We start from the raw sequence: 16,353 nt of genomic DNA, 5'->3' as shown, positions 1-16,353 counted from the left end.
TTTATGTGTTTAATGAAATATAAATATATAAAATTTCATAACAATTGTAATTAAGCCTTAGGACAATACAAATCCAGTCAACAAGTTCACAAAATAAAAGTATAAAGTAATAAAATCGATAATTGGTCAAACGTTATCTTAATTCCACGAGAAGATTGCAATACTCCAATTTAAGTTATGTTCGATACGGTTTACCTTCCGAATATGATTTACATAACCTCTCTTGCCTTAGTAGTAATTCAACTTCTGTTACATGTTTTTATTTCTGTCCATTTGCAGTTGCTTTTAATTTATCATTTTGAAGTTGTATTGCAATTGCTGGAGTTTAATTAAAAGAAGAGTATTAAAACAATATGCAATTTTAATTTTTTTTTTTTTTTTGAAAAAAAGACTCCTTTATTATAAATTAATTAAAATGAAAAAGACAAAAAGAAGAAAAAAGAGCGATGAATTAAAGACTTTTTCAATTTTTTATTTTTGTAAGTAAACGTGTTTTTATATGTGATGAGTTTATCTTTATTACTTTTCCTCTCAATTTCATTTCAACACACAAAAGAGAATCTATTTGATTCTCTATCTTATTCTTCCTTTTATGGTTTTGACTTTGTTTGATTTTCAGAATTTTCAATTAATAAATTTCAAAATGAAAAAAGAAAAAGAAAAAAAAAGAACAAAGAAGAATAATTAAAAACTGACAATAAAAACAAAGAGGAAGATAAAGAGGAAGAAGAATGAATTTAAAAAAATTTAATAAAAAAAAGGAAAAAAGAAAGAAGAGAGAGAGGAAGAGGAAGAGAGGAAGAAGAACGAACTCAAAACTGAAAAAAATAAAAAGAAGAAAAGGAAGAAGAACGAATTTAAAACTAAAGAAAGGAAGAAGAAGAAGAATGAATTCAAAACTAAAAAAGAAAAATAAAGAAGGGATAGAGGAAGAAGAAGGAATTTAAAATTAAAAAAAAAAAAAAAAAGGAAGGAAGGAAGATGAGGAGGAAAGAGGAAGAACAAAGAGAATAACTGTAACGTGTGAACACATTTTTAGGGGATTACGAAAACACTAATATTAGAGTTTTCATAACATTTATATATATTATTGTCATTTTCTTTTTATTCGTTTGCATTGAGTGCAGGAGAGAGAGGGTAAGAAGATAAAAAAAATAAAAAAAGAAGAAGTGGAATGCATCTTTTGAAGGACCATTTCTATAATGCCAAAACAAAAACAATCCTTTCTACCTAATATGTTTGATTTTCACTCACTTTTTCTATTTTTTTATTTAAAATAATCTTAATTATTCAAATCACCCATTTTAGTGTTTTTACAAAAGGATTGATTTTGGTAGCCAGCTAGGGACTCCATTACTGACACACTGTTCACCTGGAAAGGCATATAAATTAAATTAAATGTGCATGGGGGGAAGGATCGTAAGAGATAGAGTTGGAGATAAAAGGGTCCCTCTCCCTCCATACACAAATTCCTAATTAGAGAGAAGCAACGGGATATGGAGGTTTGCAAAATACTTCATATGAATTCAGGAGATGGAGACAAAGGCTATGCCAAAAACTCCTTACTTCAGGTCTTTTCTTTTTTCCCTTTTTTTGAAACATATATATTTGGGTACTTCCATTTCATGTTATCATCCTTATTTATATCGTACTAATTAACAAAGGGTTTTATGTCAAGTTGGTGTGGGTGATCAATTTTATTTGTGATTTTATTATCATCATGTGGTTTAGCAAAAGGTAATATCCATGGCGTGGCCAATCATAAAGGAAACAGTTGAAGACTTTTGTAGTACTCAAAACATTCCAATTACCACTTTAAGCATGGCAGATTTGGGATGTTCTTCCGGGTCAAACACTCTTATGATCATCTCCAATTTAATCAAACAAGTTGAACTTCACACTAACAAACCAACCCAATATCAAATCTTCTTCAACGACCTCCCTTCAAATGATTTCAATGCCATTTTTAGATCCTTGCCAAATTGCTTGCAAGAATTGAAGAACCAAGTTGGAGATGATTTCGGAAACAACTGTTTCTTCAACGGAGTGTCGGGTTCTTTTTATGGTAGACTCTTTCCAAACAAAAGCTTGCACTTTGTTCATTCTTCTTATAGTGTCCACTGGCTCTCTCAGGTTATTCTCAAAATCTTGTGCTCTCTCCACATCAAAAACCTCAATTTCATATTATATTCTAATACAATGTTAATTATTTCTAAAAGAATCTTCATTATTATTCTAATACAATGTTAATTATTTCTAAAAGAATCTTCATTATTATTCTAATCACTTCAACAATGTACAAATTAAATAAAGAATACGTTTGAACCATGTGGTTGAACATTTGGATTATATATATGGACAATTATATTTGATAAAAATAATTCATTTGTATTTGTACATGTTGGTCAGTTAATTTCTACAAATTTATTGATAAACAAGTGCTTTAACTATGAAATTCAATGTTTAGGTACCTCAAGGAATGGAGATAATCAACAAAGGGAATATATTCATAGACAGTACAAGTCCGAAGAATGTGATTGAAGGGTATTATAAGCAATTTCAAAAGGATTTTTCACTGTTTTTGAAGTGTCGTGGAGAAGAAATAGTAACTGGTGGACGAATGGTTTTTACCATATTAGGGAGAACGGATGAATATCCACCAAACACAGATTATTATTGTTACGATATTAAATTTATGAATTTGGTTCTCAATGGCATGGTTAGAGAGGTGAATTAAAATACATTATAATTATTATTATATTAAAATATATATTCTTCTTTCGTTTTCTTTTCATGAGTAAAAATTGTCTAATTTTACAGGGGTTGATTAAAGAGGAGAAAGCTGATAGATTCAATATTCCAAAATACAGGCCAAGTCCAAAGGAAGTAAAAACAGAGATTTTAAAAGAAGGAAGCTTCATGATAAACCGTGTTCAAGTGTCAAGAATTGATTGGAATTTCTACAATAACGGCGAATTTGACGAATTATTATCAAATAATAATGTTCATGACGTTGTTGATAGTAGTTATTATTTTGCAAAATGCATTAGATCTGTGTATGAACCACTTTTTATTTCCCACTTTGGAGAAGCCATTGTTGATGAATTATTTCAAAGGTATAGCAAAATGGTTAAGTATAAGATGTCCAACAAAAAATACGAGTATGTAAACCTCACTATGTCCCTTACTAAGATATAGTAAAGTTATTGGAAATTATGTAAGACAATCTTAGTTTCTTTTTAATAAAATAAATGTATGATACATATGCTTGTAAGAACTTTTGATTCTTAGGTTTTATCTAAATAAATAATTCAAACTTTTCTATTTTTAATGGATCATTATCTTATACAATAGATCATTATTTTGCACACAAAAGTACTTTGGGAGGCCAAAACAAGCATGTGTAAGGAAAGTTTAATTACCCTAAACTTAAATGAAAAGCTTACAATATGGTTGCAAAAAGATAACATTTGAAGTTTGGAAATTATATTTGCACCATTTATAACCTTAAAAAAATGTTCAACCATATACGTACGTTTTACAATATTTCTATATATATAAAACCGTATCCATATAATTTGTTTTAAAATTATTCTTTTCAAATTCAATAAAACTTCAAATAAATTCTACATAATATAGGTATTTTTTAAGTTTAAAGGTATTTTTAATCAAGAAACAAAAAGAAAGAGGATAAATATCTTAACACGATATCTAAGTTTGATACATCTTTAATTAATAATTTCATATTGCATCCCACCACCTTAATAGATGATATTGAACAATAGAGGTAGAGAATAGCTCAAGGGTTTCTAATTTAAGCAACATACAAACGTCCCACAAATGACTCATATGGTTGTGGGTTTCTTGAAAATTGAAGTTCGATTTCTTTGAAGCCAAAAGAGCAGCGTCGACTAATCCAATAAAATAATCTGTAAATAGTAAACATGGGTTTGGAGTTTTCAAAATACTTCGTATAAACGAAGTAATCAAATTCATTAAAACTTCATTAATAAACCTAAAAATATTTTGACAATACAAGATAAGATAAAAAAAAACACACACACACAATAACATACCATAAATGAATTTGAATAGAATGATCATAACTAATAATATTTTGCTCAAAGTATAGTATAATTGAAATAAAAACATGGTAATACAATAGTTACTAAAAACATGAGATTTAATAGGAGCAATCAAAGTCCAAGATTACAGATATTAATAAATAATCAACCGTCTCTAAATTAACACGCCGAACCAGACGTATACCGTGAAACACGACGGAAAAACGCAGCCGAACACACACAGCTGAAACTCACCGGAAAAACCGCCGGAAGAACGGCGCTCGATATTCTCACTCTACCGGAGTTCTCCTCCAACGTCAAACCGCTCCAACTCTACCGGAAACCAACTTCGGAACTCACGGCTAAACGCCAACGTCTTCCTCTCCCGCGGCTACCTCTCTCTTCTCTTTGGATGTGTTTTTCCGGTTGCTCTCTCTCTCTTCTGTTTTGGACTGTCGGCTACCCCCCACCCTCTTGAGATGCACTTAATTACAAAAATGTCATTGAAGTAAAATTACAACTCTACACTCCATAATAAAGCCATTTTAAAACCTTTTACATAATTTGTCATTTTCTACCTTAAGTTCAAAGAGTATCTAAAGTAAATGAGGATAGGCTTTATGGTGAAGGGATAGCCTGGAATAAACCTCGTTTTCCTCCATACAGAAATCCAAAGAGATATGGAGGTTTGTAAAATACTTCATATGAATTCAGGAGTCGGAGACAAAAGCTATGCTAAAAACTCCTTGCTTCAGGTCTTCTTATCTTTTTCCACTTTTAATCATAAACTCATTTCAATTCCCTTTTTCACTATTTGTTCCAAAAAAAAAAAAAAAAAGAAACAGAAAAGAAAAAAACATATGTTTTGTGTTCTTCAATTTCATATTCATCATCATTATTATCACCAACAAGTAGTTTATATAGAGTTTGGCATGACTGTGCTGGGTGTTTTTTCTCTTTTACTTGATGCTAGTGCATAATGCTTCAATTCTCTTTCTTTTTTTATTTTTTTAATTTACATATATATATCAATACATTAGCATTGAAGTTTTATTTTTTGTTATGATTTTTGTGACAAAATTATGATTATAGCGAAAAGAAATGTCGATAGCATGGCCAATCATAAAGGAAGCCGTTGAAGATTATTTGTGCACTGAAAATATTCCAATTACCAATTTTAGCATTGCAGATTTGGGATGTTCTTCCGAACCAAACACTCTTACTATTCTCTCCAATTTAATCAAACAATTTCATGAAATCATTCAACTTCACGATGACAAACCAATCCAATAACAAATCTTCTTCAACGATCTTCCTTCAAACGATTTCAATTCCATTTTTAGATCGTTGTCAAATTTCATGGAAGATTTGAATAATCAAATTTGAATTGATTTTGGAACATGTTTCTTTAATTAATGGAGTTCCTGGTTCTTTTTATGGCAGACTTTTTCCTAACAGAAGTTTGCATTTTGTTCATTCTTCTTACGCTCTTCACTAACTCTCTCAGGTGATTCTAATTATTCAAAATCTTATTCTCTATAAAAGGAACTCATATAATCATTTGTGTTATATTTACTAATAAGTTTTCGTATTATATACATATATGTATATAGGTACCTGAAGGGATGGAGATGATAAACACAGGGAACATATTCATAAATAGTACAAGTCCAAAGAATGTTATTGAAGGGTATTATAAGCAATTTCAAAATGATTTCTCACTGTTTTTGTCCCACTTTGACCCTTTTGAATTTAGCTATGAGTGACATGGTTAAGGAGGTGAAATTATTATTCTGTGTGTACTTTTCTTTTCTTTTTTTTGTTAATTAGTGTCTAAATGTAATTCAATATAATTTATCGGGTGAATTCATAAGCAGGGGATGATCAGAGAAGACAAAATTGATAGATTCAATATTCCAAACTTCATGCCAAGTTTAGGAGGAAGTAAAAACAGAGGTTTTAAAAGAAGGAAGCTTGGTCGTCAACCATGTCCAAGTCATTGGAACATTTATAATGATTGAATCCAGACCTTGCAAGGATCTATCTTTATTTTGAGCTAAACCATAAGCCATTGTTTATTTGAATCGTATTTGGATAAGTCCATCAAGCTTATCCAAAATCTCACTAAAATATATAAGATTATTATATATTTTATATATAATAATTAAATTGATAAATAGTAATCGTTTTTTAAATTAAAATAAATAAATGAATTCAACAACCAAAATAATGTTGCCCTGAAATTAGGGAACATAGAGATGAAAGAGTACTGGGTAATAAATGTGAAATATAAATTGGATGGGTGAAAGTTGCGAAAACGAAAGGGATCCCTTAAATTCTCTTATACAAAAACAAAAAATATAAACGATTGGATTAGCTGAAATATTGTACTAACCATGAGTTAAACATTTCTTACTTAAAAGAACGTTTTTCCATAAAATATAATTATGTTATATCATATAATGTGACTTATTTCATCTCTGAAACGTCGACGAGGGTTAAGAAAACAAAACTAGTAATCGTATCAATTTAGACTTTAAACTCTTTTTTAAGTATATCAAGTTAGACTTAGTATTTAACATCCTACGAAATTGTGAAATTGTTGTTATTATTATATTAATATATTTTTAAAATTCAAGTTTTGTGATTATTTAATATTCAAAATACTAAATATATATGTTTAATTTCAATAGCAAATCTATCTAAAGCTAGACTTCATATATGAATAATTTGATGGGTGATTGTTTACTTCTAAATAAATTGATGTACTCAAAACTTTGAATAATTTTTTTAAAATTTCAAATTGTTCGTATGAAATTAATTTTGTAGAAAATTTAGTGAGAAATTTAATTTTTTTAATTAAGAAAATTTGAAAGTGTTGATTTAAGTTTATTATTTTTAAGAATAATTAATAAATAAAAATATGGAAAACTAATACCCACAAAATTGTAATGGACACAAAGAAGAAGTCATCACCAGTTCTACAATTATGTCCCTCGTACATCTTTGATTGAAGGTTTGAAAACAATGCATAGAAAACGTAGAACATATGATTTTCATTTACATGAAAAAAATCTAAACCATCTGCCAAGAAATTACTCATCTTAACATTTATTTTTATTATTAATTAATGATGGGACTCAATATTGAGACAGAAAAAATTACATAATTATTATTTAAATCTATTCAAATCATTTTTTGGCCTGGATGTTTTTTTTTTTCTTTTTACTATAATTGAAATTATTTGTAGCTCCTCTCTCATTTAAAATAATCAATACATGAAAATAGTACCATGTGTTCTTGAAGTTTTAACTCTGTTTTGGTTGAGAAATTACCTAAAATAGAGGGTTGATACAATGGTTTTATGGAATTCTTAATGATGATTTTTTTTTTAAGGAAGTAATAACCACCATCATAGCTGATATATGTCATCCTACCCAACCCATCAACGGTATTACTCACAACAATGGCAGTTTGAAATTTATCATCATACGCATATGATATATGAGTTTAAACTCAATTATTAAACATAAAAAAATTTTACGCATACAATTCTCCATTAATTATACTGGTTAAATCAACCGAAGCACATACATATATCTTCTAATTATTCTTTCGATCCTTGTTGAAATTATTTACAAAATATAGTAAAAAAGTTGCACTCAACCAATTTTACTATATTTTATAAAAGTTTCCATATTTTTTTACTGTTTTTCAAGATGCATACAAAATAAAAATGGTAAAAAAGAGCAAATTGAATAAAATATTTATATTTCAAAGAAAAAACTCATGTTTTTTTTCTCTCATCTGGTGCGACTGTAATTTTCTTCTAAATTGAATTTAACACACACGTATATCTAAAATTGAGAGTGTTACTCAAAGTAAATATCAAGATAAAAAACTTAAAAACTGACTTAAACTATAATTTTATCATTTTGAAGAACTTTTTTCTAAAATATAGTGATTTGAGATACTATTCACAAAAATGGAGTTATAACAAAACTATCGATAAAAAAACAGGTAATTTTGGACCTCACCTTTCTTTTTAATTATTTATAATATATATATATATATATATATATATATATATATATATATATATATTACTTTTGGTTCCATAGTTCTTTTTAATTATTTATATATTAGTGAACTCTACGCTTTTTCTTTTTATTATATATATATTAAATATTTCAACTATAAAAATATATTTACTTATTAAAATCAATATCTTTCCAATATTAATTTATTTTTGACTTTATTTATTTATATATATATATATATATATATATATATATATATATATATATATATATATATATATTAAATATCTCAATATTTAAATTGGTTATTAAATTCACATTATTTATTTATTATTTCTTAATCAAAATTATACATATCTATTTTTTAAAATTTTTAATTCTTTTTTAAAAAACACATATATTAACAAAAATATGTTATTAAAAAATACATTCAACAAAATTATATTGTATTTTTGTTTAATAAACAATATTTTTTATTATCTCATTTAACTCTTACCTTTTCATATTTGTATTTTATGTATGTTTAACCACCTATTTTTATCCTACAAATTTTTTTATTCTTTAAAGAATAACAATTGTAATAATGATTAAGGTTTTAATTTTTTAAAAAAGTAAAAATTTTGTATAATAATCATTTTTTTAAATGAATTTGTTTTATAAAAATTGAAAATAAAACCAATCATTTGAGGGGAAATGCAAATCAATTTATATTAGACAATATACATTTTATTTATTTATATTATTTTATAAAAAAAATAAAATTAATTTATTTTACACAAAATCACACGATATCTAATTTGATTTTGTTCCTATTGAATTTTTGTAACAGATACAATAAATTCCTCTTCCTAATTTGATTAGGTTAGATTTTCTAAATTTAATTTGAAATTGAACCATAATTTCCATCAGCTTTAAATTATTTCACGATTTTTTTTTCTTTTGTCATAAATATTAATTTTTTTATTCAATTACCTACGTAAGCAATGTGCATTGGTGGCTTCAATTGTTTTATTATTATTATTATTTTGAGTAAGCTTCAACTTCTCTTAATTATTATTATTACCATTTTAATTCGTTTAATATATTTGTTAATAACATATTTTGTTAATATATATGTTTTTTTTTAAAAAATTGAAAATTGAAAATAATAATGTATAATTTTGATCTAGAAATAATAAAATTAAATTAAAAAATGTGAATTTAATAAGAAAAGAATAGAATATAAAATAATATATAGTTTATATATCTAGAAATAATTCCAATTAAATTAAGAAAGGTAAATTTAATAAGAAAAATTGCAAATTGCCAATTAAAAATATTTAATATATGTACATATAAATTAATTAAAATTGGTAAGATATTAATTTTAATAAGTAAATATATTTTTATAATTAAAATATATTAATATATATATAATAAAAAAAAGATATAGGATCCACTAATATAAATAAATAATGAAAAAAAACTATAGGACCCACAAATAGTATATCTATATAAATAATTAAAAAGAAGGGCTACCCTATTTTTATCAATAATTTTGATCCAACCCCATTGTTGTCAATAATTTCTCAAATGTATTTTAGAAAAAGGTTTCCTTTTGATTGTTGCAATCTAAATATTTGGTGTCTTCTATATATAATAAATGGGAGTGTGCCCCTTCCTTTGCAATAGCAAGCATAGAAGAATTTCAAGAGAAATTTGAGTGGAAAAATGTTGCATGTAAATGGAGGTATGGGAAACACCAGTTATGCCAACAACTCAAGACTTCAGGTTAATGTTTTTAATGATTCTGAGTATATATCTTTATATATATATTATAACACCATATTAGCCCAAAATTTTCATCAAGATCAAACAGTTGTTTGATTTATCATTTTTCTAATTAATTATATTAACACCAAAGTTTATTATTTTTTTGAGTTTTTTTAACAACGCAGCGAGAGATAATATCCATGACATGCTCAATTGCAAAGGAAGCTCTTACCAATTTCTACAATCAACACATTCCAACATCCATAACTATAGCAGATTTGGGTTGTTCTTCAGGACAAAACACTCTAATGCTTGTTTCTTACTTGATCAAACAAGTCGAAGAGATTCGCCAAAAGCTTCACCAAAGGCTGCCTTTGGAGTATCAAATCTTCTTGAATGATCTTCACGGAAATGACTTCAATGCTGTCTTTACATCATTACCAAGGTTTTTGGAAGATTTGGGGACCCAAATTGGAGGTGATTTTGGTCCATGTTTCTTCAACGGAGTTCCCGGTTCTTTCTATGCCAGACTCTTTCCCACCAAAAGTGTCCATTTTTTCCATTCATCTAGTAGCCTCCATTGGCTTTCTCGGGTAAGTTTAAACAAATTTGCTCTCAACTCTACTCTTTTGGTTCCTTACTTTTCTTATTTTCACTTTTTATTCTTGTTCAACCACATTGACCACCATTCTAATCCCTTCAAATAAAATATAAACGATAATTTAGAACTCAAAATATTTATTATTTAGAGTAAAATAATAAAAATAAATGGAACTTATATCGCAATAATATTAAAACTATTTTTTAAAAAATATATACACTTTTAGTTTTTGTGATTAGTACATGTTTGATCTAACCTAACTGACTGAAATTATAGAGATTTTAAACCCAATATTTTTGGTCATAACAGCGGAAATATAATTTTGTTTTTGTCTATGGTATTAACATCTTTTGATCTTCCATTTCTTATATGTAAGACTAGCTGAATATTTTGGGACTGTTTACAATGCCATGAATATATTAAGTATATATATGCTAGGTTGTTGTTTGCGTGACATTAATGTATTTATTATTACTACTTTCTATCTTTTGTCTCTCATCTCTCTCCACCTTTTTGAAAATATATGTGTTTTGTACTGCGAATTTCACGTTCTTTTGAAAAGAAAAACTTTTTCTCAAATATAGTAATTTGAGAAATTATTTACAAAAATAAGATAGTTTTGAGTATATATTAGTGGACCCTACCTCTTTTCTTTTTCATTATATTATATTAAATATTTCAATTATAAAATATATTTATATATTAAAATTAATATCTTTCCTATTTTAATTTATTTATTTGTATATATATTAAATATTTCAATTTTCAATTTTCAATTTTTCTAATTAAATTTACATTTCTTAATTTAATTGGATTATTTAGGATCAAAATTATACATATTTTTTTAGCTTTCATTTTTTAGAAAAACACATACATTAACAAAATATGTTATTAAAAAATATGTTAAACAAATTAAATGATAATAATAATAACTGAGAGAAGTTAAACAAAAATGTAGTAGAATTTTGTTTCATGTATTTTATAATAACATATTTTGTTAATATATGTGTTTTTTAAAAAAATTAAAAATTAGAAAAAAAAGATAGATATGTATACTTTTGATTAAGAAATAATAAATCAGAAAATATAAATTTAATAAAAAATTAAATATTAAGATATTTAATATATAAAAAACAAATAAAGCCAAAAATAAATTAATATTGAAAAGATATTAATTTTTATAAGTAAATATATTTTTATAATTGAAATATTTATATATATAATGGGAAAGAAAATGTGTAGGGTCACTAATATATAAATAATAAAAAAAAAGGAAACTATGGAACTCACAAGTAATATATATATATATATAAATAATTAAAAAGAATGTGTATATCCAAAACTACCCTACTAGTTTTTTTGCCCAACCCTATTTTTATCATAGTTTCTCAAATAATTATAGTTTAGAAAAAGTTTCGAAAATAATTAGAAAAAATGTGCAAACAACTCTGCCTAACAAGGAAAAAAAAAAGACCAAAAAGTATCAAATCAGATTATAATTCGAAACAAACAAGAAAAAAAAGTATTTCAATCATTGTTCTCAAATCTTTTCTTTATCTGCCTTTTGATACAATACAATGCACCTACTAACTCCATACATCACCAGTATCTTTCTCAAAAATGTCATTTCAAACAAAAATCTAAAGTCTTGAAACTTGATGAGACGATAGAATTTTTTTTTATTTTTTCTCTTACTTCAATACCTAAAACCGGGTTCACTTCGAACATGTTTGTATTTTGTTGATGTGTATTTATTTAGTTGTATATGTTATATGGTTAAATTATATGTGTTGGATATTGCTGCAGGTTCCTGTGGGGATAGAGAATAACAAAGGGAACATTTACATAGGTAGTACAAGTCCAAAGAGTGTGGGTGAAGCTTATTATAAGCAATTTCAAAAGGATTTTTCAATGTTTTTGAAGTGTCGAGCCGAGGAATTGGTAATGGGTGGAGGTATGGTTTTAACATTGGTTGGAAGAACAAGTGAAGATCCATCAAAATCTGGAGGTTACTATATTTGGGAGCTTTTGGGTTTAGCTCTCAATACCATGGTGGCTGAGGTAAAATATCCCTACTTTTGTTTAGCCCTAAACTTTTAGATTGAAGGTTGAGGCACAGTTCATTGTTCATTACCCATAATATTTTTATTAAACATGATTTTATATCTAATATCATTTACACACAAGTATTTTTGAAAAATAATTATGAGACAAATGTTTGTAAAAGGGAATTGTGGAAGAGAAAAAGGCGGATTCATTCAATATTCCATACTATATTCCATCGCCAAAGGAAGTGGAAGCCGAAGTTGTGAAGGAAGGAAGCTTCATCCTTAATCAATTGAAAGCTTCAAGTATTAATTTAAACCATACTGTTCATAAAACTGAAGAAGAATCAAGTACTCCACTAATTAATAATTCCCTGGCCGATGCTACTGACTATGATTTTGCCAAATGTATTCAATCTGTGTCTGAACCACTTTTGATTCGTCATTTTGGAGAAGCCATTATGGATGAATTATTTATCAGACACAGAAACATTGTTGCTGGTTGCATGGCAAAACACAGGATTATGGAATGCATTAATCTCACCATCTCATTGACTAAGAAAATCTCATGATATCAAAGTTAAAGTTATGCCTACAACAACCCTACGCCTTTGCCTTGTAATTAATGATATGGAGAGTTTAATTACAAGGCAAAATATTGGAATATCCAAATACAATATTGTATTTCTCTTTAATTATATGTTATTAAATGGTTATATTTTCGAATCTTATATCTACCTATATAAATATTATATCATAGTTTGTATTTGATTAATTTTTAATTTTATTTTTGTGTGGCGGAAAGATAAAGAAATCTTTTAATATAGGAGGAGTCATGAAACGTGTCTAAAAGTATGAAAATGAGTCATTAAACATGCTAATTTCTACCTAAACACAAGCACTTCATGATTGGAGGAGTTTAACTCTGTCACAACTTATTTGGTCCATTCCTTATCATTTTAGACGTGGTTTATATAACTTTTATTAATAACAATAACCATCAAAATTTCACCTCCTATGGTAACAAACCTAATCCAATGGTATTAAATGCATCACTATGTTTTTCTTAATGCTTTCTGAAACATTTGTAGAAATTAGATAAGGAAATGTAGAGAAGTTATAAGTTGAATTAATTTTAAAAAATGCGACCATCCATCCAAGAGAAATTTTGTTCAAAGGGTAAGAACATCAATTTATTTATTTACAATCTATTCGTTACATTCAAACCGTAATTTAATTTCGGAGGACGACGGCACCTGATTCTTCCCACCGAAACCTCAACTCTCTTGCAATGAACGCATCAATCCTTCGCTCAAATTCCTTATTACTCAGCTCCTCCCCGTTCCCTACACCTTCCCTCGAAACCCCACCTCCCCAAATCGCTTCCTCCTCTGCTTTTACCCGTCGCAACTCTCCTCCACCGTATTCCCTCCATAACAGCTTCAGTTTCTCAGATTCCAAACCGAAATCCTCCATTTTTTCGCTAAATACCGCCGTCTGAGTCGAGGTCACCTCTGAGATCACCTCTTTGTCTTCATAGGCGATCTCCTCTTGCTCAGTATCAGAGCAGAGCCGTCCATTTGGCTCACTCCCAGCCAAAGACAGAGACGTAACGGCCCCGTCTTCAACAAGTTCATTAAAGAGCACAGTTTCGACATTTTTGTCACTGTTTATTTTCCCGCAGGAGAAATTGTGGGGTTTGGCAATAAGAGAGACGATAATGATGTTGCAGAGTATGAAGCCGAAAACAGGGCTTGTAAAATAGTTGGAGATTTGAGAAATGAAATCGCTCGAAACTCTGAGGACTAAAGGGAGGCGGCTAAATGTCCAGATGAGAAAACCCATTGCCACTAAAACCTCTGTGAATCGGAAAATTTTCACCATGATTTGAAGAAGTTTGTAGACTCCCATTGCTTTCACTTCCACTGTTTTCATTGTGAAGAGAAAAGTTTCAATTTGAGGTCTTCTTGAAAGAAACTATGGTTTAAAGAGCATGAGAAAAACACTGAGATTCCTTTCTTCCTTTCTTCTTCTTTTTTTTTTTTTCTTTTTTCTTTTCGGGTTTGAACTTTCTTTGAATAGTTTATGAGAATAATTTTTCAAATGGGTATTTTTTTCTCTTCTTTTTCCTTTTAGGAAAAGCTCTATGTTGGTGGTTGTGATTATCTTTGTAAGGCCATGGGGGAAGTTCAGAGACTTCAAAGGAAGCTTTGTTAGTTCTAGGAATAAAATAAGTTCTTCTATGCATGATTCCACATGGAAGAGAATGATAGACCTTATAATCTTATAAGATATACAATAACTCGATTACTTCTATATAGTATATTACAAAAGAGAAAGAAAACTCGTTACTAGGGGCAGAAAAATAAGGGAGAAAAAACATCAAAATCTTGAGAACCTTTGGACTAAAAAAGAATTTGGTTAAAAATTATTACTCTCAAATATAAGAATCAAACCCCCTCTGCCATCTTTCTTTTATAGTGATTGAAGTTCATGAATTTCTTGAAATTCTTTTACATGAGATACTTCTAATATTTTTGTTGAAACTCAACTGAAAATTAGAAATTTTTATTACTTTGAGATGTGATGTAATGTTATTCCGAACTTTTTTTTAGAGTGATATCTGAGTGTGCAGTAAAGAGGTCATTCTCTTTTTGCTAAATGTGATAGAAAGAAACTTTCTTTTCTCATTTCCGGTGAGGGAAAGTTGAGGGGAATATATGGGAAGCGGTTGCCGGAGAAACTTTTTGCAGTTCACTCTTTTTTTCTTCTTCTTCTTCTTCTTTTTCTTTTCCTTTTGTTTGCTTTCTTAAAAGAGAAGAGCATCTCATTTTATTACATTACTTTCTTGTTGAGGAAGAGATGACATTTCATAAAGTTCAATTTTACTTATCTCCAGTACTTCCGATGTACTAACATGAGAATTATTATAAACAAAAATGGACAAAATAGTTAATAAATATAGAAAATTTTTATATTCAATAGATACTAATAATAAATTTTTATTTATGTTTATGAGTGTGAGTGTAGGTTGATTTCTATTGTTTATAAATATTAAAGTTCATTTTATTATATTTAAAATTTTCATATTTATTGAATATAAAGCAAAAAATAATAATTCAAAATTTTGTAATAATATCTTTTAAGAAAATAATTAATACGTTAACATTCTATTATACTCAAACATTGAAGAACTTATTAGATACACTATTTGTGAAAAATTGGATCTTTGATTGTAATTATAATTTATCCACTGTGAAATGCTTAGATATACATCAAATCATTAGGCAAATTTTAGAACACGACGACGTATTAGACAAAAATCTAAAAGTAAATTTTAAAAATGAAGAAAGCAAGCCTAGAAATAAATTAAAGTATTTTTTAGGTGTGAATCAGTCAAAAAGTATAAAAGTTAAAAAAGATGGTATACATTTTAAAATCTAAAAGGACTTATGAGACACAAATTTAAAAGTTGAATGAGCAATCTATTTTTTTAATCTACTCCAACTGTTTGTTCACATGACAAACTTTTTTAATTAACTTATTTATTTATTGCAATGTGATGAAGGTGGACTACACTTAAATATTTATTAATTTTAATAGCCAAGCTTCAAAAATTATTATAAGCTGTTTTTTAAAATATTTTAGAGAAAGGTGGAGGCCAGAAATAAAGGTGTAAATATATAAAATCAATCTTTTCTAAAGTCATGGAAGAACATTTTAGATCAAAGAAAGAGTAGAATCTCACAAATTCAGTAGGCCGAACAAACTTTAGTTTTAGAAAAATTGTACATGAAATGTGTGTAAACTGAGCATAGTATAGTAGTTTTTACAAAATTGTGTCCATGTGT

At 27.6% G+C, this 16,353-nt stretch overlaps 3 protein-coding genes and 1 long non-coding RNA gene across 5 annotated transcripts; 3 read left to right on the top strand and 1 right to left on the bottom strand.

The window, feature by feature from the left end:
- The first annotated feature begins 1,427 nt into the window (after positions 1–1,427).
- Positions 1,428–3,277, top strand: LOC101218551 (salicylate carboxymethyltransferase). The gene is made up of 4 exons (XM_004143539.3): positions 1,428–1,571; positions 1,732–2,133; positions 2,468–2,728; positions 2,821–3,277. The coding sequence occupies exons 1-4, from the start codon at positions 1,497–1,499 to the stop codon at positions 3,196–3,198; spliced, it is 1,116 nt and encodes a 371-aa protein (XP_004143587.1). The 5' UTR covers positions 1,428–1,496; the 3' UTR covers positions 3,199–3,277.
- Positions 3,278–4,643: 1,366 nt separating this feature from the next.
- On the top strand, positions 4,644–6,125 carry LOC101218310. Its single transcript, XR_969897.2, has 3 exons — positions 4,644–4,819; positions 5,508–5,571; positions 5,678–6,125. It is a non-coding gene; the product is annotated as an uncharacterized LOC101218310 (long non-coding RNA).
- Positions 6,126–9,742: 3,617 nt separating this feature from the next.
- On the top strand, positions 9,743–13,259 carry ERAF16 (salicylate O-methyltransferase-like). 2 transcript variants are annotated; one of them, XM_031886483.1, is made up of 4 exons: positions 9,743–9,874; positions 10,025–10,449; positions 12,264–12,518; positions 12,685–13,259. In XM_031886483.1, the coding sequence occupies exons 2-4, from the start codon at positions 10,057–10,059 to the stop codon at positions 13,072–13,074; spliced, it is 1,038 nt and encodes a 345-aa protein (XP_031742343.1). In that variant the 5' UTR covers positions 9,743–9,874; positions 10,025–10,056; the 3' UTR covers positions 13,075–13,259. The 2 variants fall into 2 exon arrangements, with proteins under 2 accessions (XP_031742343.1, NP_001267679.1); NM_001280750.1 differs by having other exon boundaries at positions 9,784–9,874; positions 10,042–10,449; positions 12,685–13,228.
- Positions 13,260–13,735: 476 nt separating this feature from the next.
- LOC105436032 lies at positions 13,736–14,437 on the bottom strand. The gene has a single exon (XM_011660192.1). It carries the CDS (start codon positions 14,435–14,437, stop codon positions 13,736–13,738), a length of 702 nt encoding a protein of 233 aa, XP_011658494.1.
- Between the last annotated feature and the right edge of the window lie 1,916 nt (positions 14,438–16,353).

Source organism: Cucumis sativus, chromosome 6 (genome assembly GCF_000004075.3).
Source record: "Cucumis sativus cultivar 9930 chromosome 6, Cucumber_9930_V3, whole genome shotgun sequence".
Classification (NCBI taxonomy): domain Eukaryota; kingdom Viridiplantae; phylum Streptophyta; class Magnoliopsida; order Cucurbitales; family Cucurbitaceae; genus Cucumis; species Cucumis sativus.
Note: the sequence above shows the minus strand (reverse complement) of the source record. Positions and strands in the feature narration are given on the sequence as shown.

Excerpts from the sequence above, each read along its gene's own strand:
- ERAF16 (NM_001280750.1), top strand. The coding sequence starts at position 9,815 with ATGTTGCATGTAAATGGAGGTATGGGAAACACCAGTTATGCCAACAAC. Across the intron at positions 10,450-12,263 it reads GCCTCCATTGGCTTTCTCGG|GTTCCTGTGGGGATAGAGAA; the intron begins GTAAGTTTAAAC and ends ATATTGCTGCAG. Across the intron at positions 12,519-12,684 it reads TCAATACCATGGTGGCTGAG|GGAATTGTGGAAGAGAAAAA; the intron begins GTAAAATATCCC and ends TGTTTGTAAAAG.
- LOC105436032 (XM_011660192.1), bottom strand. The coding sequence starts at position 14,437 with ATGAAAACAGTGGAAGTGAAAGCAATGGGAGTCTACAAACTTCTTCAA.
- LOC101218551 (XM_004143539.3), top strand. The coding sequence starts at position 1,497 with ATGGAGGTTTGCAAAATACTTCATATGAATTCAGGAGATGGAGACAAA. Across the intron at positions 1,572-1,731 it reads CCAAAAACTCCTTACTTCAG|CAAAAGGTAATATCCATGGC; the intron begins GTCTTTTCTTTT and ends CATGTGGTTTAG. Across the intron at positions 2,729-2,820 it reads TCAATGGCATGGTTAGAGAG|GGGTTGATTAAAGAGGAGAA; the intron begins GTGAATTAAAAT and ends CTAATTTTACAG.